The sequence below is a fragment of the Phyllostomus hastatus genome, unplaced genomic scaffold (genome assembly GCF_019186645.2).
Source record: "Phyllostomus hastatus isolate PE091 unplaced genomic scaffold, TTU_PhHast_1.1 phas_scaffold_317, whole genome shotgun sequence".
Lineage (NCBI taxonomy): Eukaryota > Metazoa > Chordata > Mammalia > Chiroptera > Phyllostomidae > Phyllostomus > Phyllostomus hastatus.
The window spans coordinates 21114252-21141843 of NW_025334023.1; the positions used below are offsets into that span (position 1 = coordinate 21114252).

The 27592-nt window shown below is 36.2% G+C and overlaps 1 protein-coding gene and 1 pseudogene across 2 annotated transcripts in view; one reads left to right on the top strand and one right to left on the bottom strand.

The window, feature by feature from the left end:
* The window catches only part of CEP126 (centrosomal protein 126), an 89871-nt gene that overhangs the window by 48426 nt on the left and 13853 nt on the right, over positions 1 to 27592 (bottom strand). For both annotated transcript variants that reach the window (XM_045817775.1, XM_045817773.1), the window contains exons 3-4: positions 10253 to 10398; positions 1571 to 1682 (exon numbers count right to left, since the gene is read on the bottom strand). In XM_045817775.1, the coding sequence (XP_045673731.1) occupies positions 1571 to 1682; positions 10253 to 10398 (258 nt within the window). The remainder of the gene's footprint in view (positions 1 to 1570; positions 1683 to 10252; positions 10399 to 27592) is intronic.
* Positions 18808 to 18905, top strand: LOC123805670 (annotated as a pseudogene).

A 27592-nucleotide genomic window follows, 5' to 3' on the forward strand; every position in this document is an offset into this window, starting at 1 on the left:
TCCTGCCAGGATCCTGGTGGATTTAACTTTTGTTATTGGTTCCCTAGAAGACATCTGATCTCCATAAGTTGTTTTTTGCACTGTGAAACTCTACCCTTCTTTTGTTTCCATGATACCTCCCTCTCCTAGTTCTGTATCAGCCATTCAATTCCTATTTTCAAGTTTCTTCTTTTTTTTTTTACTCCTTAAATGTTGCTGTTCTTCAGTCTTCTATCCTAGTCTTATCATCACAGCACATATTCTTCATGGTTGATCTCATCTATTTTGTTAGCTTCAAATATCTTAAGCTTAGATTGTTCTCTTTAGCTCAAGACCCGTATAATTTCAATTATATATGATGAAATAACTTTTTTTGTCCTCTCCAATCCATTATCCATACTTGTTCACAATAAATTGGAGTGCTATGTTAAGAAAGAAAAGATGATCTTATCACCTATTGGCTTAAAATACTTCATTGGCATCTCTTAAACTCTCAGGATGAAGATTATATTCCTAAGCATACAGATAAATTTATCTCACCAATATCATATCTAGCCAAGCTATTGGCATTTTTCATTCTATTATTTAGCCATGCTCTTACTCCTAAAACACATCTTTCCTTCTATTGCTCCTGGTCTTTGTACATGCTCATCCCTCTGTTTGCAGTGCCACCTACCCACTTGCTTCGTTATTAACTCCTATTTTCTCCAAAGCTTTGCTGAAGAGTATCCTCCTTTCCATGAGGTCTTTCCTGAACTATACTGAAGACTGAGAGGATGAATTTAAGTGTTCATAACTATGATCAAGGGAACTGTTGGCCAAAGGTATTCTAAAAGATGGAGGTACTTTAGTAAATAACATGTACAGATAAAATATTAACAATTTATCTCTGAATTATAGCTGTTTTTATATAAATAAGTATTAAATGTTATTATCATTACTTGTTAGGTACTATTGTATGCTTTTGAAGCATTATTTTACTTCTCTTCTAGAACATATAGCAGGGATTGTATTTTATAGTGTTCTATTTCTCCATATCCCCTTTACAATTCCCAATCTAGTGCTATGCATGTAGTAGCTTCAACATTTATAGTAAATAAATGGAAAATACAGGATGTCAGAGTGTACCCTGTAGTTGGTTTCTCCATTCTACTGGTTCTAGATGACTCATTTAGCTAATCTGAAGATGAAGCAGGAGACTCAAGCTTTTACAAGGCACCAAGAAAAGATTTTCAGTGAGGAAAAACCCATTTCTATCATTGAATTACTCCTTTTGCTTAAAATTATATTACTACAATTTAACAAATTTTTTCATCTTGGTAAAGATGAATAATAATATTAATATTTTAAAATGGTTTTGATGACAGCTTCCATAGAAATTCAATATATGCAGCATTGTAATACCAAAGAAAACAGATTAAAATTTTTCCCTTATTCTTGAAGCAATTTATATTTCACTCTACTTTAATTTAACCAGTGAAAAGTAAAAGAGTAACTAAAACAGGAGGAAGGAGTAACTGATGAAAAGGCCTACAAACTCAGCAACTAAAAAGCTACTAACAATTACATATAATAATCATAAATTACTTACCTCTGGTTTATTGTTGGTCTGTGGGAAGAAGAAAAGTTCACTTTTGATTTTAAGTTGGATTCTTGAATTTGTTTGAGGGCTTCTTCTAATGGAGGCACTGGTTTTTGAAAAACTAAGGGGATAATAAAGAAAGATCAAATAGTACAGAATCACTTCAACTTCAATGATCTGTTGATATATAATTTAATTGGTCAGTGATAAAATAATACTTTAAAACTTTGGTAAAAAGAAAAAAATTTTTTAGAATAGTCTAAATAGTTTAAATTTAGAAATCTAATCCCCAAAGGGAAATTGTTATCTCAAAATTCTTATCACCAATTTTAAGAATATGTATCTGGAATAAAAAGACACTTTGAGAAATGTCCAGATTCTTTGTTCTGGCATGCAAAACTCATTGTATTTCATGACAAAGTTCCATAAATTTCTGACAAAATTTATAAATATTCTTATGAAGAAAAGAGAAAGTTATTTTTAAGCAATTTGTAAGTATTATCTAACTTAATACTTACTATGGCCTACAAGGCATCGGATGCTATTTGAATCTACATTTTGCACCTGAAGAAACTGGGGCATACAGAAGGTAAGTGGCTTGTTCAAAGTCATACATTACATAGACATTCATCCACATACTACTTTGCACCTCTAATTTACCTTCTTTTTTAAGTTGAAACACAGCTGTCTTTTAAGGATATTATTTTTCCTGAAGCCCTCTGATGTGGAGACATGATTTTCCTCTGATTACATAACCCTTAATTCAAGGCTTGACACATCCAAACTGTCTTTCCTCCTTTATTCTTTAAAAACACCTATTGCAGACTTCCGTTCTCGATGGCAGCACAGGTAAACATAGCTTACCTCCTTGAACAACCACATCAAAATTACAACTAAATTATAGAACCACCATCACTCAGAACTGGTAGAAATCAAGCTGAATGGAAGTCTAACGACTATGGAATTAAAGAAACCACAAACATCTGGTCTGGTGGGAGTTGGAGAGACGTGTAATGGAATGGTCCCACATACACATGTGGTAGATAAAAACCCAGGAGGGAAATCTCAGGAGTCCCAGACCCATACCACGCCCCCAGTCCAGGGTACCAGAGCCAAGAAGATAAGTCCCCATAACTTCCAGCTGCAAAAACAAGCAGGGATTGAGTTGGTGGAAGAAACTTCTAGAGTCCCAAGGAGTTCCTATTAAAGAACCTACACATGAACTGACTCAGACCCACTCCCTCTCAGTTTTAGCACCTGGGTAGCAGCTAGAAAGGTACCAGTGGCATACAGGGAGGAAGTGAAGCGTCTGGCATCAAGACAAGAGCTGAGGAACAGCTTTCTTCCAAACAGAAAGGCAGGCAGAGCCACAGAGCTAGAAGGGTGCCATATCTGAGACTGCATAAACCTGGCTAACAATGTTCAACCCACCCTGCAAATTCCCTGAGGCTCTGTCCCACCCAACTTACAGCTGTTAACAGTAGCTTTTCCATATGAATGGCTGTTCTTGGTTCAAGCTTCACAACTTTCTAATCCTTTCAAATAAGAAACAGCTGATCTTAGTGAGCTGCCAGACCCCCAACCCCGTACCTCATGCGAAGTGGCCCCAGGCATGGCACTAGAAGCAAACAGCCTAGATTCACACCTTGGTTTTACTTGGGAATCTCTAAGCCCAGCACAAACAGCAGCCATCTCAGATTGCTTTATAGTTCAGGCAGGGTGGCCCTGGGCAAAACACAGGTGGGGGTTCACCTTGGCTGCACAACCTGGAAAACCCAAGGGATTGGATACCCACTGGATAGCTACAGATCATGTTGGAGCACCACCACCCTGCCTCTGCATAGTGGATCCTCCACAGATGGTGGAGGTTGGTGGTCAGTGGTCAGAGCCAATCCTTGCAACTGACTGGCCTGGGTAAATCTCTCCCATTGACCTGCCAAGAGCAACCAAGTCTCAACTACAAGAGGAGGGTATAATCAGCCCACACAATGATGCACCTCAACTACCCAGCTTGGGTGATAGGGAAGGCTGTGCCACTGGACCTTATAGGACACCCACTATATTAGGCCATGATACCAAGACACGGAGTCACAACAGCTCTACCTAATACATAGAAACAAACACAGGGAGGCTGCCAAAATGAAGAGACAGAGAAACATGGCCCAAATGAAAGAACAGGTCAAAACCCCCCAAAAAGAACTAAACAAAATGGAGATAAGCAACTTACCAGATGCAGAGTTCAAAACACTGGTTATAAGGATGCTCAAGGAACTTAGTGAAGATCTCAACAGCGTAAAAAAAGGTCCAGTCAGAAACAAAGGACACACTAATTGAAATAAAGAACAATCTGCAGGGAATCAACAATAGAGTGGATGAAACTGAGGATCAAATCAATGATTTGTAACATAAAGAAGCAAAAAATAACCAATCAGAACAAGAAGAAAAAAGAATCCAATTCCCCCCACCAATGCCCCACCCCCAACAAAACAAGGATAGTATAAACAGCCTGTAGGACAATTTCAAGTTGTCTAACATTCGCATCATAGGGTTGCCAGAAGAAGAGAAAGAACTAGAAATTGGAAACCTATTTGAAAAAATAGTGAAAGAAAACTTCCCTAACTTGGTGAAGGAAATAGACATACAAGTCCAGAAAGCACAGAGAGTCCCCAACAAGATGGATGTAAAGTGGCCTACTCCAAGACACATCATAATTAAAATGCCAAAGGTTAAAGATAAAGAAAAACTCTTAAAAGCAGCAAGAGAAAAGCAGATAAATAACTACACAGGAATTCCCGTAAGACTGTCAGCTGATTTCTCTAAAGAAACTTTGCAGGCTAGAGGGACTGGCAAGAAATATTCAAAGTCATGAAAAGCAGAGACCACAGCCAAGATTGCTCTACCCAGTAAAGCTATCCTTTAGAACGAAGGGCAGATAAAGAGCTTCCCAGACAAGAAAAAACTAAAGGAGTTCATCATCATCAAATCATTATTATATGAAATGTTAAAGGGACTTATTTAAGAAAATGAAGATCAAAACTATGAACAATAAAATGGCAATCAATACACACCTGTCAACAACTGAATCTAAAAAACATACTAGGCAAACAAGAACAGAGACAGAATCCATGGATATGGAGAGTGTTTTGATGCTTGCCAGATGGGAAGGGGGTATAGGGGAATGGGTGAAGAGGTGAGAGGATTAAGAAGTACAAATAGGTAGTTACGGAATTGCCATGGGGATGTAAAGTGCAGTCTAGGAAATGGAATAGTCAAAGAATTTATATGCATAACCTATGGACATGAACAATGGTGTGAGGATACAAGAGGGAATGGGGAGTGCTAGGTGGAGGGGGGCAAAGGAGGAAAAACAACTGTAATAGCATAATCAATAAAATATAAAAAATAACCCCCCATTATAATGTTTGTTATTTACCCTAAAATGTTTCAGCAAAACCAGCATATTATTGTATATGGGTTAGTTCAAACTTGAACTCTAAAGATAGTCCATTTTCCTAATCAAGGAATAATAGCATAATGTACTAGGGAGCAATACACAATTATGAGATGGTTTGCTGGATATTGTAATCATAAAGGACCAATCCTCTTGAGGCAGATACTATCAAGCTATAGATTTTGACTGTTTTCTAAGTAGCACACTCAATGTCCAAAATGGATTTTTACTGGTAAACATAACAGCCTATTGAGTAACCTGGTGACTATTAAATATGGGCTTTCTTTGTTGAAATTAAAGGTATTCAAAATAAGTGGATTTCCCTAAACATATTTTAATCACTACCAACCCTTGTATGAACAAAGAATAAGAATCTAGGGAGGTCTATGCTTTTTACACTTAGGAATTGCACCTGAGGTTTGATCTCTAACCAATCTGGTGTCCAGCCATTAATCAAGGAACATTTCTGATTGTCCAGTGCAAGAAGGGACAGAATTCTTTGTCTCTGGAATGTGGTTGTGTATGCATGAGGGGACCTTTCATTTAAGGTGCAGAAAACCTAAAAGGACAGAGAACTGGGACTTTCTTGAGCTTACTGAACAAGTTGTATGAATTGTTTCATATCTGTTTTGCTAATGAATGTCTAGTCATGCTAGATTATAGTCTGATATTTGCTTTTATTAACTTCTACCACTTGTATATGAAAGAGAATTTAAAAACTAACTTAGGTGAATTTATAACCACCATTCTTGTCGCTCTTTCTTGTCGCTGTTATCTCATGACCTCCCAGTAACTGCCTCCCATTCATTAACAATTTAAACCTACAATTTTTGAGTACTTACTGTGTATTAGGGTTTTATTATTTCCTTTAATCCACTAGTTCCAATCCTTCTCATTCTTTTGCTCTAATATTATCACTCTAACAATTTTCTGGTCCCACTGGAGCCATCAATCTGTTGTCCTTCATTGTAGCAAGGGGAGGAGTCAACTATCATGCATACATGGTGAATCTTTAGTTTAACTCTCCTAATTTGAGAATAAACTAAACTAATAGACAATAGTTGTCTTACATAGCTTTGCTTTTGCTCTTCATTGATAGCACTGAATTTTTTTAATTACACTGAACTTTCTTAAATTACTAATTTAACATTTTGTATAGGTAATATATTCATATTCGGGAATAAAAAATGTGATACTGAATATATTTGGCAGTCTTGTTCTCATTGGTCATTCATATATTCCTTCACTGTTTTTTTAGGTAAATATAAATACATATTGTAATTTCTTCCTTTTCTCACACAGAAGGCAGAATATTATGTATACTGATCTGGACCTTGATTTTATTCTTCAAATATTCTGGAAATCAGGGACAGATCCAAGTTTTATGAAAGTATAACACATACAATTTGGGGGCCCTGATTAAATGAGGGATCACAGGATAATAGATATAGGTTAGTGATCTTTGAGCCCAGAGGAAGCACCTTCCATTTTTTTAGTATATGTACTGAAGAGGAGAGAATTGCATATGGGTGCAGGGGGCATGATAATACCCTGGATTTGGTCTAACCCTTGTCTAAACTTGTTGCCAGTTTATTTTTTTATGCTTTAAGTGATAGCCTTTTTCTAATGCCTTTGCATGATCAACTGTATCATCTTCATCCTGTGCCAGGTAAGACAACCTGTGGCTAGACTGTGAACTTCAGACCCACAGAGTCAGGGGTAAAAGTACTGCTAATAGCCCCTTGCTAGTGGCACCTACTTCTCTTTTCCATCCATCTTGCTAATCTTTTTAAACTTCCTTACTATATTATTACTAGCTATGGATACCTCGGGAAACAATTCCTGGATGAAAAATTTGAAATGCTATTAATGGTGTTGTGAATTTAAAATAACTAAAAGGCCTTTTACTTTCCTCATCTGTAATGCTGAGGTAAAAAAGCATTTATTTGAAGGGTTCCTTTTGAAAATTAAAAGTATATGGGATGATTAAAGAATAATCATATTTTAAAACACTATGTTTTAAACAATTAAAAACATAAAATTAGACTAACTGCAAAACAGGTTTCCTTGATAGATATTTGTATACCATTGCATTTAAAACTGCAGGCTACACATTTTTCTCTATTTCACATGGAAAACTTCCCAAGCTAGATCTTCTACTAGGAGAAAAATAACCCTAAATAAATTTAAAAGTTTAAAGTTGAAAAAAGAAAATATAATGCAAAATTACTAATATAAAATTATATTAGGGGTCATGACAGTGAGGACTCGTAAAACTTAAATCTCCTTAGCTTTATGTTAAATCTGTCTCTGCTAAAAATAGTTCCTTATCCGTCTGTAGAGACTTTCCCCATTATTATTTTTTTAGTTGCATAATATTCCATTGTGTGGATGGGAATGTCATTTGTTTTTGCTAAAACACTTTTTTTTATACTTAGACCCTTTGATAGCACCCTTTTTGGGGCAAATAATATTCATGAATGGTGACTACTCTGAGGCATTTAATACAAATGACAATATCCTCTTTCCTAAAACAACCTTCTCTTTTGCTTTCGTATATATTTATATTCATTTTTGCTTTTGGTTCCCATGTGCTTTCTTGATAACTACTTCTCAAAATCCATTTTTAGTTTTTCTTGCTTTACCTACAGTAAATACTAATGTGCATAAAGGTTTTGTTTTAGGCCCTATCCTCAGTCTTTGGTCTATACCCTGTTATTTAGTTTATCTTTCCTATGGCTTCATTTATCAACTATATATCTACTCATTAGTACTATTAAATATGCATTTCTTTTTTTTAAAGATTTTATTTATTTATTTTTAGAGAGGGGGAAGAGAGGATGAGTTAGAGGGAGAGAAACACCAATGTGTGGTTGTCTCTTGTGTACTCCTTACTGGGTACCTGGCCTGCAACCCAGGCATGTGCCCTGACTGGGAATTGAACCAGTGACCCTTTGGTTCACAGGCTGGCACTCAATCCACTGAGCCACACTAGCCAGGGAAAAATACACATTTCTTTTCCATATCTTTTTCTTAAATTTCAGACCCATATTTCTAGTTACTGATTTGAATTCCCCATTTGGATGAGTCACAGGAGGCTCAAATTTAATGCACTTAAAACTAATGAATAATCTTTCACATTTCCAACTCAATTCTCCTATACTTGTAAACTTGATTAACACTATTATCATTCACCAAAATAATTAATTCATTCTAAAAGTATTTACTGAGTGCTAAAAAAGTGTGAGGCTCTGTACTAAGTACTAGGGGCACTGTTTTAGCCTTTCTCCAATTGCTCTCTGTCAAGTAGTACCAGATCCTATTTCCTGAATATACTACCTCCTATCATTATATCCAGTGAAGCAGTTTAATTTAGCAGTTTAACACCTCTTGCCTCAAATACTTAAATAATCTCCTACTACTGTATCTACTTAAGTATGTCTCTACTTCAATCCATCTTCCATGTAGTAACTGTAATTATCTTTCTACAAATATATAGGAGAGACCACTAGTTTTCTACCTAATATCAATTTTTCCTTTCTTCTTTGGCAACAGACTCTATATTGTTATGGTTGGTGATACAACCACACAAACAGTTTTTTCAGTTTTTCTTGCACATGGAGTTGTCAATTTGATACAAACAGATATATAAACAATTTAAAGGTAGCTCAGAGGTACAACCTTTTGTCCTTTATATTTCTTCTTTCTTCCTTGCCTACAACATTGATATGATGGCTGGAGCTCTAGCAGCTACCATGTGACCATGACGATGAAGATATAAACCACATACTAAGGATGACTGAGCTGAGGTACAGAAGAAGTCTGGGTTACTAGTGACACTACAAAGTCATCAAAATGGCTTTTAATTGCCTAAAGATTTCATATTATACAAGAGAAAAATAAGCCCCTATCATATTTAAGCTATTAGTAGCTGAGCTTACTGACAGTAATATCTCTTACTGATACAATAATGGCTTGTGCTCCAGCTAAAAAATTTTGATTGCATTTTGGATAAAGATGAAATTCCTAGCATGGCATACAATGCTCTTTGAGAATTGGTTCCAACTTATTTTCCTAGACTCAAATGCACTTTTCTTGTGTTTTCTTTAAATCTTATGCTTTAGATACACTGACATACGTTAATTTATTTGCAAAAACTACAGTATTCCCTCTGTCTGGGAAGTTTTTTTTTTCCTTTCTCTTTGCCTGGCAAAATGCTCACTTTTCAAGACTAAAATTAAGTTATTTTTCCAGGGATGACACCCTTGATGTTCCTGTACAGGTTTCATGCTCATTCCTCTGTGTTCTCACAGCACTTTATACATTCTGCTACCACTATATTTATTGACATTAATTGTTTATATTACTCTCATCTCCAAAATAAGCTGTGAAATCTTTAATGGTAGAGTACAATTAGATTTCTCTGTATTTCCACTTAGCCCAGGGTTAAGTACAGCCTAGTGCAAAATGTTTGTTGAATAAAGGTACTGCCTGTCCCTTTCCTATTTGAAGCTTTGACATTTGTTGTTAATTCTGTGTTACAATATGAAATTACTAAAAAATATAGATGGATACCAAAGACTCAACCATAACCATATTTAAAATTTTAATTGGTTCAATGTCTTAAATTGTTAGATTATATCACTCTACAGACTTTCTTTTTATTTTGCCAGTCTCTTAAATATGAATTTGAAGCAAAATGTGCACAAATGCCAGAATAACTGTGACAGTAATTTATTGAACCTAAATGTTAAAGTGTCCTTTTATGAAGTTACATACTAGATAAATTTAAAAAGAACAAAGAACAAAACATTGTAAGCCAATATGAAGGAGAATCAAACTTGTGAAAGTTCAAAATTTACTAGATGAGCCAACAAAACATCCAAATTAAACCTAAATTAAATTGCAATTTTTCACTTGGTTAAAGTCCTATTACTTAAAAAGGGATAATAGTATTTTCATTTTGAATTTCTACTTTGTTTCTAAATATTTTATTTATTTATTTTTTAGAGAGGGAAGGGAGGGAGATAGAGAGAGACACACACACACATCAATGTGCGGTTGCTGGGGGTTATGGCCTGCAACCCAGGAATGTACTCTGGCTGGGAATCGAACCTGGGACACTTTGGTTCCCAGCCCGCGCTCAATTGTTTCTTAATTTATTATTTTATTGTCTACTCAAATCAAATATGTTTATAACTTTCATTTTTGTTCTCATATTGTTGTAGAAATTAAGATACCTGCTCTCCTCCGCTGTGAAAGAGGAATATGGGCACGTTGGAATTTTTCAGTAACTTCTTCAAACTTCTGTTTTCTTTCTTGAAGTATTTGTTCTCTAATTTGATATTCTCTTTCTTCTTGTTCTTTTCTTTTCTCTTCAAAAGCTCTACATTTAAAACATAAGGAAGATAACAGAATTAGGCAATCTGTTTTAAAAATCTCAACACAGAAAATAGTTTCAAAACAATGCATTATATATTTAAAAATTTTACTTAGAAACAACACATTTTATTTATTTATTTAATCCTTACCTGAGGATATGTTTATTGATTTTAGAGAGGAAGGAAGGGAGTGTAGGGAACCGATCCACCTGGCAATGGCAACTGTAGCCCAGCCCTATTGGAAAACCGGCAGGCTTGAGTCAGCACACAGGAAGCCAAACCCATAGATGGGCTTTCCTGTGGGAAACCAGGCCTGCATTATACCTAGGCTGCTTTGAGGCTTGTTCTTGCTAAAACTCCCTCACCCTGAATTGAAGCTACAAATGTTTACTGCATATTTTTAAAGTAACTTCCTTAAGTCTGTGCTAATTCTCCCACAGACAGAGTGTAACTAGACTAATCACTCTTACAGTTCCCTTGCATTTGCAATTTTTTCCTTGTTAATCTGTAAGAAGTAATCAGTAACATCATTTCCTTTGTTATATGTAAAAAAGTAATCACCTAAAGCAAACCTGAGCATAATGAATTAAAACGTTCTTTGATGCATGCTATTAGAAAGTAATAAAAGCCTGTCCAGGCAAGGATCTGGGTGCTCTCTCTCTCAGAGAATGGCTGTTCTGTCCCTTTTTCTCCACAGGACTTCTCTAGTCTGTGAGAATTTGTTGACTGCATCGACAACACTGTGCACACTGCTGGTCAGAGTCCACATCAAGGGAGAGAGAGAGGAGAGAGAAACATTGATTCGAGGGAAACATCAATTGATTGCCTCCTGGGTGTGCTCCAACAGGGGATTGATCCTGCAACTTTTTGGTGTATGGGATGACACCCCAACCACCTGAGCCACCTGGACAGGGTGAAACAACACATTTTAAATTTTAACAAGCCCCTGGCAAAAAAATTTAAATATTATTGTAAGTGGTAATTTAAGAACTTAATCCAGGTCAAAGAAAAGCCTCTGAAATGAGCCTCTTTCTAATTTTTCATCTCAGGCCCTGCTAAAAAGAATTTAGAAAATTCTTTTCTAAAAAGCTACCTTATTTTCTGTAATGTTAAGAACTGATTCATTGGTGAAGGAAGCAGTTTTGCAAATTATGGGGCAGTCAAGAAAATACTGTATATTTTTCTTTTAGGCCAAAAATTTAAAATTGGCCATCATGTTAAGTCTGAACTGTGCTAAAAATCCAGACAATTTACATAAAAACCTTGATTTCCAACATCTTTTGCAAATAGGGAAGACTTGACAACCCTGGACTCTTCTTCACTTATGGCTATAAATACCTATCATAACCTTTACCATTTCCTATTTTTTTTAACATTCCTATTTCATTTTATTTCTGATTGTCCCTAGGCACTTGAGTATATGCTAATTTAAATTAGTTTAAACAGTTTCAAAGAATTGATTTCATCTGTGGGAAATATCTGTTTCAATAATTACTTGCTGGATAATTAGAAAAATAAAAAAGCAAGCAAGCAACTGGTAGAAAAGCCACTAGCAGAAAAATCTCCAAGTGATCTCTTTAGAATGCATGGTGTTGCAGGGTGGTTGGTAAGAATTAAGATTTTTAGTGTCCTAGGTTACTATTAATTATCTTTCCAAAGACATCCACTGGATGGGGTATTATTCCAGTCTAAATAACTTAGATTTGGAGAACTGTACTTCTAAGCAGTAGGGCTATAGATCTTCAAGTGGTCTAACCTCCATGTAAGTAGGTAGTAGTAATATAATGCCATAGGTGGGGGAGAAGATTTTTACCTCTCCAAACAAACTCCTTCAAGAATCCCCCCATGTCAAGACAAAGAAGCCCATTTTTTTCATCACTTGATTCAACATAGTACTGGAAGATTCCACATAAACACTGTTAGTAGTAATAAACAAATTCAGCAGAATACAAAATCAACACACAAAAATCAGTTGTGTTTCTGTATACTAACAACAATCAATCTGGTACGGAAACATTTTTTAAGTATATTTTATTGATTATGCTATTACAGTTGTCCCAATTTTCCCTCTGCTCCCCTCTGCCCAGTATGGCCCTTCCCTCCAGTATTCCCTCCCACCCCCCACTTAGTTCATGTCCATGGGTTGTACATATAAGTTCTTTGGCTTCTCCATTTCCATGCTGTTCTTAACATCCCCCTGTCTATTTTATGCCTAAGAATTATGCTTCTAAATCCCTGTAACTTTTTCCTTATCCTCCCCCTTCCCTTTCCCAGCTGATAACCCTCCAGATGATCTCCATATCTATGATTCTATTACTGTCCTAGTTGTTTCCTTAGATTGTTTTTGTTTTTTAGATTCAGTTTTTGATAGTTGTGAGTTTGTTGCCATTTTAACATTCACAGTTTTGATCTTCTTTTTCTTAAATAAGACCCTTTAACATTTCACATAATAAGGGCTTTGTGATGATGAACTCCTTGTCTGGGAAGCACTTTATCTGACCTTCCATTCTAAATGATAGCTTTGCTGGATAGAGTAACCCTAGTTACAGGTCCTTGCTTTTCATCATCACTATGAGTACTTCTTGCCAGTCCCTTCTTGCTTGCAAAGTTTCTTTTGAGATATCAGCTGATAGTCTTATGGGAACTCCTTTGTAGGTAACTCTCTGCCTTTCTCTTGCTGTTTTTATGCCACACTGCATCCTCTCTGCCCTGGCACCCCACTTCTGCCTCGCCTACCCATCTGCTTGAATATAGCTTCTTTAAGTCCATGGTTGTTGGACTTCCATACGGTTCAATTTTCTGGCAGTTCTGGGTGTTTTTTGTTTTGAAATTAGTTGTGATCCTTATGGTTGTGCAAAGAAGCGATGCATGTCTACAGAAGCTTCCATCTTGACTGCAAGTGGAAAATAATTTTTTGAAAAATTCTATTTACAATAGTATCAAAAAGAATAAAATACTTAGGAACAAACTAAACCAAGGAGATGAAAGAATTGTACACTGCAACTAAAACTCATTGCTGGAAGAAATTTAAAGCACACACACACAAAAGTAAATGGAAAGACCTCCCATGTTAATGGATTGGCAGATTTAATATTGTTAAGATGTCTATTACCCAAAGTGGCAATTCTTTTTTTTTTTAAGATTTTATTTTAATTTATTTTTAGAAAGAGAAGGGAGGGAGATGAGAGAGAGAGAGAGAGAGAGAGAGAGAGAGAGAGAGAGAGAGAGAGAGAGAGAGAGAGAGAGAGAGAGAGAGAGAGAGAGAGAGAGAGAGAGAAACATCAATGTGTGGTTGCTGGGGGTTATGGCATGGAACCCAGGAATGTACCCTGGCTGGGAATCGAACCTGCGACACTTCGGTTCGCAGCCCGCGCTCAATCCACTGAGCTACGCCAGCCAGGGCCAAAAGTGACAATTCTGATCAAAATCCCAATGATTTTTTTTTTTTTTGCAGAGATGGAAAAATCCATCTGAAAATATATATGTAATCTTAGGGGACCCAAAATAACCAAAACATTCTTGGAAAATAACAATGGCAAGGGTCTCATACTAAAACCTATGATAGTCAAAGCAGTATAGTACTGGCATAAAGACAGATACATAGACCAAAGGAGTAAATAGCCCAGAAATAAACACTTGCAAGGTCAAATGATTTTACAAAAGGGTGGCAAAACCATTCAATAAAAAAAAAGAGTCTTTTCGGCTAATCATGTTGGAAAAATTGGGTATCCACATGCAAAAGAATGAAGTTGGATTCTTATCTTAGAGCATATACAATATTAACTCAAAATGGGTCAAAGACTCAAATGCAAGAACTAGAAGAAACATATAAGAACAAATTCACTTGATTTGGCAATGACTTCTTGCATATGCTACCAAAAGCATAGGCAACAAAAGAAAGAATAAATTGGATTTCATCAAAATTAAGAGATTTCATGCATCAAAGAACACTATCAATAGTGAAAAGCAACCCAAGGAATAAAAGAAAATATTTTCAAATTGTGCAATATTATCTGGTAAGCAGTTGATACCAAGAACATATAAAGTACTCCTACAATTCAAGAAAAAAAATAACCTGATTAAACAATGGGAAGAGGACTTAAATAGATGATACTCCAAGGAAGATACATAAATGCCAACAAGCACATGAAAAGGTACTCAACATCACTAAATATTAGGAAAATGCAAATCAAAACCACAATGAAATACCACCACACACTCATCAGAATGGCTATTATAAAAACAAACAAGCAAACAAAAACATCAGAAAATTATTTTTTAAAGAAGCATGCCTTTATTATTTTTATTTTTTAAAATTATTTTATTGCCATTTAATTACAGTTGTCTGCATTTACCTCCCACCACTTCCCCCCCGCCCTCCACCCAGCCATCCCCACTACCCTCATCTGTTTCCATCCCCCTTGGTTTTGTCCATGTGTCCTTTATAATTGTTCCTGAAAACCCTTCCTCCTTCCCCCCATTACCCCCTCCCACCTCTCCTGTGGTTACTGTCAGATTGTTCTTAATTTTAATGTCTCTGGTTATATTTTGCTTGCTTGTTTGTTTTGTTGATTAGGTTCCAGTTAAAGGTGAGATCATATGGTATTTGTCTTTCACTGCCTGGCTTATTTCACTTAGCATAATGCTCTCTAGTTCTACCCATGCTGTTGCAAAGGGTGGGAGCTCCTTCCTTTTTGCGCCTGCATAATATTCCATCGCGTAAATATACCACAGTTTTTTGATCCACTCATTTATTTAGGCTGCTTCCAGCACTTGGCTGTTGTAAATTGTGCGGCTATGAACACTGGGGTGCATTGGTTCTTTTGGATTGGTGTTTCAGGCTTCTTAGGCTATAATCTCAGTAGTGAAATTGCTGGGTCAAAAGGCAGTTCCATTTTTAGTTTTCTGAGGAAATTCCATACTGTTTCCACAGTGGCTGCACCAGTCTGCAATGCCACCAACAGCGCACCAGGGTTCTCTTTTCTCCACATCCTCTCCAACACTTGTTGTTGATTTGTTGATGATGGCCATTCTCAGTGGTGTGAAGTGGTATCTCATTGTGGTTTTAATGTGCATCTCTCTGATGGCTAGTGATACTGAGCATCTTTTCATATGTCTCTGGGCCCTCTGTGTATCCTTCTTGGAGAAGTGTCTGTTCAAGTCTTTTGCCCATTTTTTAATTGGGTTGCTTGTCTTCCTGGAGTGGACTCGTGAGTTATTTATATATTTTGGAGATCAAACCCACCCCTGTTCAGGGTATCATTGGCTAATATGTTTTCCCATGTAATTGGTTCTCTTTTCATTTTACTGACATTTTCTTTAGCCATGCAGAAGCTTTTTAATTTGATGATATTCCATTTGTTTATTCTTTCCTTTATGTGCTTTTCTAGGGGACATATTGTTGAAAATATCACTGCTTCAAATGTCTGAGATTTACCTGCTTATGTTTTCCTCCAGGACTTTAATGATGTCACGACTTATATTTAAGTCTTTTATCCACCTTGAATTTATTTTTGTTTATGGTGTAAGTTGTTGATCGAGTTTCATTTTTTTCATATAGCTGTCTAGATCTCCCAACGCCATTTGTTGAAGAGGCTATTTTTACTCCATTTTTTGCTTCTGCCCCCTTTGTTGAATATTAGTTGACCATAGAGACTTGGGTTTCTATTTTCTTCCATTGGTCTATGTGTCTGTTCTTATGCCAGTACCAGGCTGTTTTGCCGTTTATGTATTTATTTTTAAAGTTTTATTTTTATTTATTTTTAGAGACAGAGGGAAGGAGGGAGAAAGAAAGGGAGGAAGGAAGGAAGGGAGGAAGGAAGGAAGGAAGGAAGGAAGGAAGGAAGGAAGAGGCAACCACACATTAATGTGAACACACCCCCTACTTGGGACCTGGCCTGCAATCCAGGCATGTGCCGTGCCTGAAAAGTGAACCAGAGACCCTTTGGTTCACAGGTTGGCAGATCCACTGAGCCCCAGCAGCCAAGGCAAAAACACCAGAAAATTATAACTGTTGGAGTGAATGTGACAACTACTGGAATCCTTATATATTGCTGGTAGGAATGTAAAATGGGCTGTTACTGTGGAAAATGGTATTGTGACTCCACAAAAAATTACTTAGAATTACCATATGAGCCAGCAATTCCACTTCTGAGAATATGCCCAGAAGAAGGAAAGGCAAGGCTCAAACAAAAGTTTGTATATTCATGCTCAGAGCAATATTATTTACGATAGCCAAAAGGTGGAAGCAACTTAAGTGTCTGTTCACAGATGAATGGATAAACAAAATGTGGCATACAGATACGATAGTTTATTATCCATCCTTACAAAGGAAATTCTAATACATACTATAATATGGATGAACCTTGAAGACATTCTGATTAGTAACATAAGCCAATCACAAAAGGAGAAATATTATATGATTCCACTTATAGGAGGTATCCGGAGTAGTCAAATCATAAACACAGAAAGTACAATGGTGGTTGCCATGTGCTCAGGTGAGAGGGGATATAGGGAATTAGTGTTTAATAGGTACAGAGTTTCAGTTGGGTAAAGATAAAAACATTCTGGATATTACTGTATAATAATGCGAATATACTTAATGCCACAACTATACACTTAAAATGCTTAAAATGGTAAATTTTATGTTATGTATATTTTACCAAAATTAAAAAAATAAGAATCCCCCCCCAGGTCCTTGATTTTGAGGATGTTTCCCCAATCTTATGTGATGTACAATATAAGGGCAGTTTTAAGCTTCTTTGTCCAGTCAGACTGAACCCCTAAGATATAACTTATTAGCACTGTCCACTAGAAATAAAGCATAAGCTATATATGTAATTTCAAATATTTTAACAGCCACATTAAAAAACAGGAGAAATTTCACTATTTTACTTAACTCAATATATCAAAAATATTAATATCAACGTACATCAATATAAAATATTATACTTTTTTTGTACTAATGTATTTTACATCTCATTTTCAGTACACAATAAACACATGAAAGTAGCGGCTATCTTAATAGAATAGAACCTCTGCTGGCAGGGTGGTGTGGTTTTTGGAGGAAAGAATTTTACAGATAAGCAAAGACTTGAGGACAAGGAGGCCAGGTTAGAAAATAAGAAGGTCTTTAAAGGGATTCATTTAACTTTGTAAGTTCTCCCTTAGACCATAGGAAAGTACATCGTTGTCATTTAATTTTACAAAACTGTTCTGTTTTTAAATAGTTTCCTTTTATGATTCTAATCCAGTAGTTCTCAACCTGGGCCATTATCCTTCCCTAGGAGGGCTGGGAATTGGTGGAAGAGATTGATTTTCACAATAATTGGGTGGACTACCAGATTTTAGTTCCTTAGGACTAGGGTTGCTAAATGTCATATAATGCATGGAACAATTCCACACAAAAAAGATTTATTCTGTTCCAAACACTAAAAGCCGACTACCCACTGGAAAATCTTTCAATAAAGTATGAGGTACCCAGACAGCCTTGTGTGACAGAATCCTGGAGAATGGTGGACCTGCCAGATATTTACATGTCTGCTGTCACACATGCAGACTGAACAGCATTCTATGAGGGGAACTAGGTCCAAAAATTCTTGAAATAACCAGCAGCAAGACCCAACAGAGTTTGGGATGGCTAGGGTCAGTTGAGAAATAACACTAGGTGAACAATCAGGATGGGAGGTAAGAGAAACACTTCCCTACTCCATCCACAATTAATACTAGATTAAAGGAAGATAACCTTTGAGAAAACAAGAATGCACAGGTTCAAGGTGCCTTAAGACACCTAAATTGGCTATAGATATAAAAAGAGAACTGGGTGTTGAGGGGCAAAAAGTATATGGCAGACCAGTTCTTTTCTTTTCTTTTTTTTTAAATAATGCAGCTTCGTAGAAGTGAAGCAGACAAGTTAATGACCAAGTCCAAGGCATGGCCAACAAATATCTGTGGATGTTTAGAGTAGAGATGAAGGTCCCTGGAAATGTAAATATGAATGAATTGCACTTCTACAATCATCATTACAAACACCACATTTTTAATTATGCTTCTGTGTTTCTTTCCTCACTTATATATTTCCCTCCTTTGACCCTTCTACTTTCTCCTCCTGTCTTCATTTTTCTCCTATTTAGTTTATACTTATTGGTTCATTATTATATGAACCAATTGCTATTGGTCTCTCATTGGTATTTCAAATCTCTTGATCAACTATCCTACTGTAGAGCAAACTCTGAAGTCTAAATAAATAAAATTACATTTTTTCACACCTAAAAAAACAATGCAGCCTTTGAAGAGAGATAAAAATACAAAAAGAGGTAGTTAAATGGAGGCAATAATAGAATATCCTACTTTCTGTTAGGAAGAGGGAGACAAGGCTTGTTTGGCAGAATCTGTGAGTCAACTCAAAAAGTTCTGTGCTTGTTCTGTGGCACATATACTAGAACTGGAATGATAGAGAGATTAGCATGGCTCCCACAATGACACACACATGTGTGAAACATTCCATATTATTTTTCAGGAGCAGGATATTACAACCTTTTTCCAGAATAGAGTACTTACTATATACTTAAACATCACATAAAGATTAAAGGAGGTAAATATATTAAAAAAAGAGAGAGGAAGAAGCCAATAGCTACTATAATTTGTAAATGAACTCACAGCATAAATAGAGATCACTTGTGAAAACAAAACCAGAAAACCAGAAAAGTTTTAGAGGTAAAGGTCTAAATTTGCAAAGGGGGATGGAGATAAGATGCATGCAGAAGAAAAAGGAGTACTGTCTATATGAAACTTTCTTTTGCTTAAAACTAATGGTACCCACAAACAAAAAAATTAAAAACTGAGACATATAACTTAAAAAAAGAAGAAACAGAAGAAAAATATAGAATACCCCACTAAACTAAAACAACAGACAGATACACAAGCTAAAAGAACCAATAAAGACACAGAGATAGTAGAAAACAAAAGATAAAATGGCTATAGGAAATCCTCATATATCAACAATCACCTTAAATGAAAATGAACTCACCAATAAGAAAGCAGAGAATAGCAGATTGAATAAAAAAACAACAACCACCAAACAAAACCCAACCACATGCTGCCTTCAGAAGACATATCTCCGTGCAAAGACAAAAGCTCAAAATGAGTGGAAAATGATTCTCCAAGCAAATGGCATCCACAGAAAAGCATGTGTAGCCATACTTAACATCTGATAGAATAGATTTCAATATTAAAAAAGTAACAGGAGACAAAGATGGACATTTTATAATGACAAAGGGGACATTACATCAAGAGATAACACTTCTCAATATATATACACCCAAACAGGGAGTACTAAAATACATAAAGCAACTACTAACAGAATTAAAGAGAGAAATGGACATAAACACAATCATAGTCGTGATCTAAATACCCCACTGATAGCTATGGATAGAGTATCCAAATAGAAAATCAATTAAAAAATACCAATCTTATATTTTTCTGACAATACTTAGATATTGGAAAATATCAAAGATATTATTGTGTTTTATGGAAAAAACACAAGTATGTGTAGATTAAACAATATATTACTAAAAAACAATTGGGACAAAAAAGAAACAAAAGGGAGATCAAATAATACATAGACAAATGAGAATGACAATATGACATAACAAACTTTTTGGATGCAGTAAAGGCAATAGTAAGAGGGAAGTTTATATTATTTTAGGCCTATCTGAAGAAATAAGAAAACTTCCAAGTAAACAACCTAATGTTACATGTTAAAGAACTAGAAAAAGAACAAAAGCAGACAAAAGTGAGCAGAAGGAAGAACACAATAAAAATTAGAGTAGAATTAAATGAAATAGAGAAAAGACTACACAAAAAATTAATGCAATAAAGAGCTGGTTCTTAGGAAGATTAACAAATTGACACACCTCTGGCCAGACTCACTAGGGAAAAAAGAGAAAAAGCTCAAACAAAACAACTTACACCATACATGAAAATAAACTCAAGGTGGATAAAAGACTTATATAAGTTGTGACACCATTAAGTCCTGCAGGAAAACACAGGCAGGAAAATCTCAGAAATTCAAAGCAGCAATATTTTCACCAATATGTCCCCTAGAAAAAGACATAAAGGAAAGAATAAACAAATGGAACCTCCTCAAATTAAAAAGCTTCTGCATGACTAACTGTAATCAAACAGCCTGGTACTGGCATAAGAATAGACACATGGACCAATGGAACAGAAAAGAGAGCCTAGAAATAAACCCAAGTCTCTAACAGTCAGTTAATATTCGACAAAGGGGGCAGGAACATGAATTGGAGCAAAGATAGCCTCTTCAACAAATGGTGTTGGGAGAGCTGGACAGCTACATGCAAAAAAAAAAAAAAATGAAACTTGAGCACCAACTTACACCATAAACAAAAATAAATTCAAGGTTGATAAAAGATTTAAATATAAGTCGTGACACCATTAAAGTCCCAGAAGAGAACACAGGCAGGACAATCTCAGATACTCCACGCAGGAATATTTTCACTGATATGTCCCCTAGAACAAGGTACATAAAGGAAAGAATAAACAAATGGAATATCATCAAAATAAAAGGCTTCTGCATGGTTAAAGAAAACAGCATTAAAATTAAAAAAGAACAAACTATATGGGAAAACATATTTACCAATGATACCTTGGACAAGTGTTGATCTCCAACATATATAAAGAACCCATATGAATCCACTCTAAGAAGAAAAGCAACCCAATTAAAAAATGGGCAAAGGACTTGAACAGACACTTCTCCAAGGAGGACATATAGAGGATCCAGAGACACATGAAAATATGTTCAATATCACTAGCTATCAGAGAGATGCACATTAAAACCATAATGAGATATCACTTCACACCACTGAGAATGGCCATCATCAACAAATCAACAAACAACAAGTGCTGGGGAGGATGTGGAGAAAAGAGAACCCTGGTGAGCTATTGGTGGGATTGCAGACTGGTGCAGCCACTATGGAAAACAGTATGGAACTTCCTCAGAAAACTAAAAATGGAACTGCCTTTTGACCCAGCAATTTCACTACTGAGATTATAGCCTAAGAAGCCTGAAACACCAATCCAAAAGAACCAATGCACCCCAATGTTCATAGCCGCACAATTTACAACAGCCAAGTGCTGGAAGCAGCCTAAATAAATGAGTGGATCAAAAAACTGTGGTACATTTACACAATGGAATATTATGCAGGCGCAAAAAGGAAGGAGCTCCCACCCTTTGCAACAGCATAGATGGAACTGGAGAACATCGTGCTAAGTGAAATAAGCCATATGATCTCACCTTTAACTGGAACCTAATCAACAAAACAAACAAGCAAGCAAAATATAACCAGAGACATTGAAATTAAGAATAAATTGACAGTAAGCAGAGGGGAGTTGGGAGAGGATAACGGGGGGAAAAGAAGAAAAGGTTTTCAGGAACAATTATAAAGGATACATGGAGAAAAACAAGGGGGGGTGGGATCAGGGGAGGGAGGTAGGGATGGATAGGATGGGGAGGAGTAATGGGGGAGAAATTCAGACAAGTGTACTTGAACAGCAATAAAAAATACGTAAAAACAAAGAGAAGAAGTAACAACTGAAACCACAGAAATACCAAGTATTATACATAAATACTATAAACAAGTATATGTCTAAAAGTTGAACAATCTGGAAGAGATGAATAAGTTATTAGAAACATACAATTTCCCCAAACTTAGAAGAAACAGAAATATTAAACAGATTGATTATGACCAACATAATCAAATTAGTCAATCAAAAAACTCCCAAAAACCAATAGCCCTGGACTGGATGGCTTCACAAGTGAATTTTACCATCATTCAAAAAACTAACTCCTGTCTTTTTCAAGGTATTCAAAAGCATTTGAGAGGAGGGAAAACTCCAAAGCTCAAATTACAAGGCAAACATTATTGTGTTTAAAAAACTAGACAAAGATGCTACAACAAATAAAATTATAGGCTAGTATTATGATGAACATAGATGCAATAATCCTCAACAAAATATTAGCAAACAAAATTCATGATTACATTAAAAATATCATACAACATAATCAGGTGGAATTTATTCCTGGCATGCATGATTGGTTCAATATTTGCAAATCAGTTAACATGATACTTACATAAACAAAATGAAGGACAAAAAATTATATGATGATATCATAGATGCAGGAAAAGCATTTGATAAAATCCATTACTGATTTATTTTTTTTTTAAAAAGTATTTTTTTAAAAAAGTATTTTTTAAAAAGTATGTTTTATTGATTATATTATTACAGTTGTCCCATTCTTTTTTCTCCCCTATATCCCCCTCTACCTGGTATCCCCATTCCCTCCAGCAATCACCCCCTTAGTTAATGTCCATGAGTACATATAAGTTCTTTAGCTTCCCCATTTCCTATACCATTCTTAGCCTTCCCCTGTCTATTTTGTACCTACCAATTATGCTTCTTATTCCCTGTACCTTTCCCCCATTCTCCCCTTCCCCTTCCCTACTGATATCTCTCCATGTGATCTCCATTTCTGTGATTCTCTTCTTGTTCTAGTTGTTCACTTAGTTTGTTTTTGCTTTTGTTTTAGGTTCCATTGTTGATAATTGTGAGGTTTTTTTTTTTGTCATTTTTGGGGTCATATTTGTGATCTTCTTTTTCTTAGATAAGTCCCTTTAACATTTCGTATAATAAGGGTTTGGTGATGATAAATTCCTTTAACTTTACCTTATATGGAAAGCACTTTGTCTGCCCTTCCTTCTAAGTGATAGAGCTTTTAGACAGAGTAATCCTGGATGTAGGTCCTTGCTTTTCATGACTTTGAATATTTCTTTCCAGCCTCTTTTTGCCTGCAAGGTTTCTTTTGAGAAATTGGCTGGCAAGTCTTATGGAACTCCTTTGTAGGTAACTCTCTTCTTTTCTCTTTCTGCTTTTCAGATTCTCTCCTTATCTTTAATCTTTGGCAATTTAATTATGACGTGTCTTGGTATGTTCCTCTTTGGGTCCAACTTGATTGGGCCTCTCTCAGCTTCCTGGATTTGTATGTCTATCTCCCTTGCCAAATTAGGGAAGCTTTCTTTCCTTATTTGTTCAAATAAGTTTTCAATTTCTTGCTCTTATTCTCCTTCTGGCACCCCTAGGATTCAGATGTTGGAATGCTTAAAGTTGTCCCAGAGGTTCCTAAGCCTCTCCTCATTTTTTTGAATTCTTGTTTTTTCATTCTGTTCCAGTTGAATGTTTAGTTCTTCCTTTTGTTTCAAATCGTAGAGTTGAGTCCTGTTTTCCTTCCCTTCACTGTTGTTTCCCTGTATATTTTTTCTTTGTTTCACTTTGTATAGGTTTTACTTCTTCCTTTAATTTTCAGCCATACTCAATCATTTCTGTGAGCATCTGATTACCAGTGTTTTTGAACTCTGCATCTGACAGGATGGGTATTTCCTCATCACTTAGTTCTTTTTCTGGAGTTTTGATCTCTTCTTTCATTTGGGTGATATTTCTCTTCTCAGCACACTCATTACATTGCAAGGGGCCGAAGCCTAGGTATTCACCAGGCCAGGCCAACCCACTTCGCAGAGTTGTGGAACTGCATGTGGGGCAGGGGTCAGAGAGAGAACAATGCAGCCCGCTCTGCTCTTGCCACCCTTCAAGAGACTGGCAGTTTCTCCCTCTGCCACAGCCCCCACAGGTTTTTACAGTCAGAGGTTCTGAGGCTTATTTTGTCTGTGCTGGAACCCTGGGTTGTGTGGTCTGCCTTGCTCCCCAGTTGTTTGTTCCTCCTGGTTTATCTGCATGTGAATGTGGGACCGCTCAGTCTGACAGCCTCTGCCTTGTTTTCCTCACCTGCCCAGTCCACCAGCCACTGCCTTGCCACTTCCTCTCTGCCCTGGATGCCCATCTCCACCCCTCCTACCAGTCTGGATGATTGTTTCTTCTTTAACTCCTTGGTTGTTGGACTTCTATACAGTTCCATTTTCTGAGAGTTCTTGTTGCTTTTTGTTTTAAAATTGGTTGTTTCCTTCTTTTGGTTGTGTGAGGAGATGAAACATATGTATCTATGACTCCAGCTTGGCCAGAACTTCCAGTACTAACTTATAAAAAAAGCTCTCAGCAAAGTGGGAGTAGAGGGAACAAACCTCAAGATAATAAAGGCTATATATAACAAACACACAGCTAACAGCAAACTCAATGTGGAAAGACTAAAAGCATTTTCCTTAAGACGGGAAACAAGACAGGGAGGCCCCCTTTCACCACTTTTATTCAACATATTATTGGAAGTCCTAGTCACAGTCAACAGAGAAGAAGAAATACAAGGCATCCAAATTGGAAATGAAGAAATAAAACTGCCATTACTTGCAGATGACATATTATATATAGAAAACCCCAAAGATTTAACCAATAAACTACTGGACCTAATAAATGAATTCAGTAAAGTAGGATACAATGGAAATATTTAGAAATTGGTTGTATTTTTATACGCTAACAATGAAATATCAGAAAGAGAAATTAAGAAAAACAATCCCATTGACAATTGCATCCAAAAAATACCTAGAAATCAATTTAACCAAAGAGGTAAAGACCTGTACTCAGAAAATTATAAGACATGGAAGAAAAAAGCTGAAGAAGATACAAATAAATGGAAGCAGATGTGCTCATGGATAGGGAGAATTAACATCATTAAAATGTCTGTACTATTAGGAACCATTCTGCGTGGTATGGTGAATGTAGTCCAGCCCTATCGGAAAACTGACAAGCATAAGTGATACACAGGAGCCAAACCCATGGATCAGTTTTCCCGTGGGGAATCAGGCCTGCATCACACCTAGGCTGCTATGAGGCTTGCTTTTGCTAATACTCCTTCACCCTGAATTGAGGCAGCAAATGTTTATTGTGTATCTTTAAAATGGTTTCCTAAAGTGTGTGCTAAACCTCCCAACTATGGAGTGTAACCAGTTCAACCACATTTCCCCTTGATCTTCAACATCCTTCTCTGTGAAGTAATTAGTAACATTCTTTCCTTTGTTATCTGTAAAAGGTAATCACCTACAGTGAAACTGTGTGTAGTAAATGAGGACCATCCTCAATGTAATGTACCCAGAAAAGCAATAAAAGCCTGTCCATGCAGGGCTCAGGGCCCTCTCTCACTTAGAGAGTGGCCATGCTGTCCTTTTCTCTCCACAGAACTTCTGTAGTCTGTGTGAATTTGTTCATCACAGCCACAATACAAGGACCCCACGGGCTGGAGTCTGCATCACTGTACTACCCAAAGCAATTTATAGATTCAATCCAATTCCTATCAAAATACCAACAGTATTTTTTTATGGAACTAGAACGAATATTCCAAAAGTTTAAAAGGAACCACAAAGACTCCAAATAGCCACAGCAATCTTTAGAAAGGAGAACATAGTGGGAGGAATCACACTACCTGATATCAAAATATATTACAAGACAATAAAAATCAAAACAAGATGGTACTAACATAAAAACTGACAGATAGATTAACAGAACAGAATAGAAAGCCCAGAAATAATCCCATGGCTATTTGGTCAGTTAATATTTGACAAAAGAGGCAAGTACACACAATGTGATAAAAAGAGTCTACTCAATAAAATGGTGTTGGGAAATTGGACAGATACATGCCAAAAAATGAAACTGGACCACCCTCTCACACCACATACAAGAATAAACTCAAAATGGATTAAATATTTAAATGAGACTCAAAACCATAAAACTCCCAGAAGAAAACATAGAAAGTATAATCTCAAACATTTCTCTTAGTAACATTTTTTCTCAACTATCTCCTCAGGCAAGGGAAACAAGAAAAAATAAACAAATTGGATTACATCAAACTAACAGTTTTTTCACAGCAAAGGAAACCATCAACAAAATGAAAAGACAACCTACTGAATGAGAGAACATATTCACCAATGATATATCTGATAAGGGGTTAATATCCAAAATTTATGAAGAATTTATAGAACTCAACACTGAAAAAACAAACAACCCAATGAAGAAAAATAGGCAGAGGACCTGAATAGGTATGTCTCCAAAAAGGACAAACAGATGGTCAATGGACATATGAAAAGATACTCAATATCATAATTATCAGAGAAATACAAATTAAAATCACAATGAGGTATCACCTCATATCTCTCAATAAATCAACAAACAACATGTTGGTGAGGATGTAAAGAAAAGAAAACCCTCTTGCACTGTTGTTGAGAATACAAAATTGGTGCAGCTGCTATGAAGAACAGTATGGAAGTTCCTAAAAAAATGAAAAGTAGACTACCTTGTAACCCAGGAATTCAACTCCTGGGTATAAATCTGAAGAAACCTAAAACACTGATCCAAAAAGATAAATGCACCCCTTTGGTCACTGTAGTGTTATTTACAATAACCAAGACATGGAAGCAACCCAAGCGCCCATTAAGGGCACTTGTTAAAGAGTTAAAGAGTTGTGGTATATACAAGGCCTGTCCAAGAAAGTATCCAGTCATGTACTCTGAAAAAGAGACATTTATTGAAGAAGATACAAGATACAAGAAACATTGTACAAAGGACAATGACACCTTACTCCCCTTCCAAGTATGCACCTTGGGACATCACACAGTTCTCCCAACTTCCATCAGCTGCTCTGTTGCACTTTCCTGAATCTCATCGACAGTCTGAAATCTCTTCACTTTCAAAGGTGATTTTAGTTCTCTGCATGAGATGTGATATATGAGCAGGCATGTTGTTGTGATGAAGCTGCCAACCACCAGTTGCCCATAGCTGCAGCCTTCTGAATCATCTGAATAGTTTCTGTGGAGGAATGCTCAAGCTTAACACAAAATTTGATGCAGATTCATTGCTCTACTCACTCATTTTGAATATGACAGCCACACAGTACACATGCTCACTCAATGGCATCTACTGCCCCCACCTCCACTGACTAGTACAGTGAAGTCATTATTCACGCATGTGCATTACAGTCCTCTCCTTGGCTGCTAGGTTACACTGATGTTGCACAAGCCATTCTCATTATATTACAATGGTTGGACATTTTTAAGGACAGACCTTGTATATATAATGGAATATTAATTGGACATAAAAGAGAATGCAATCTTATCATTTGTGATAACATGACTGGAACTAGAGATGTTATGCTAAGTGAAATAAGTCAGAGAAAGATAAATATTTTTA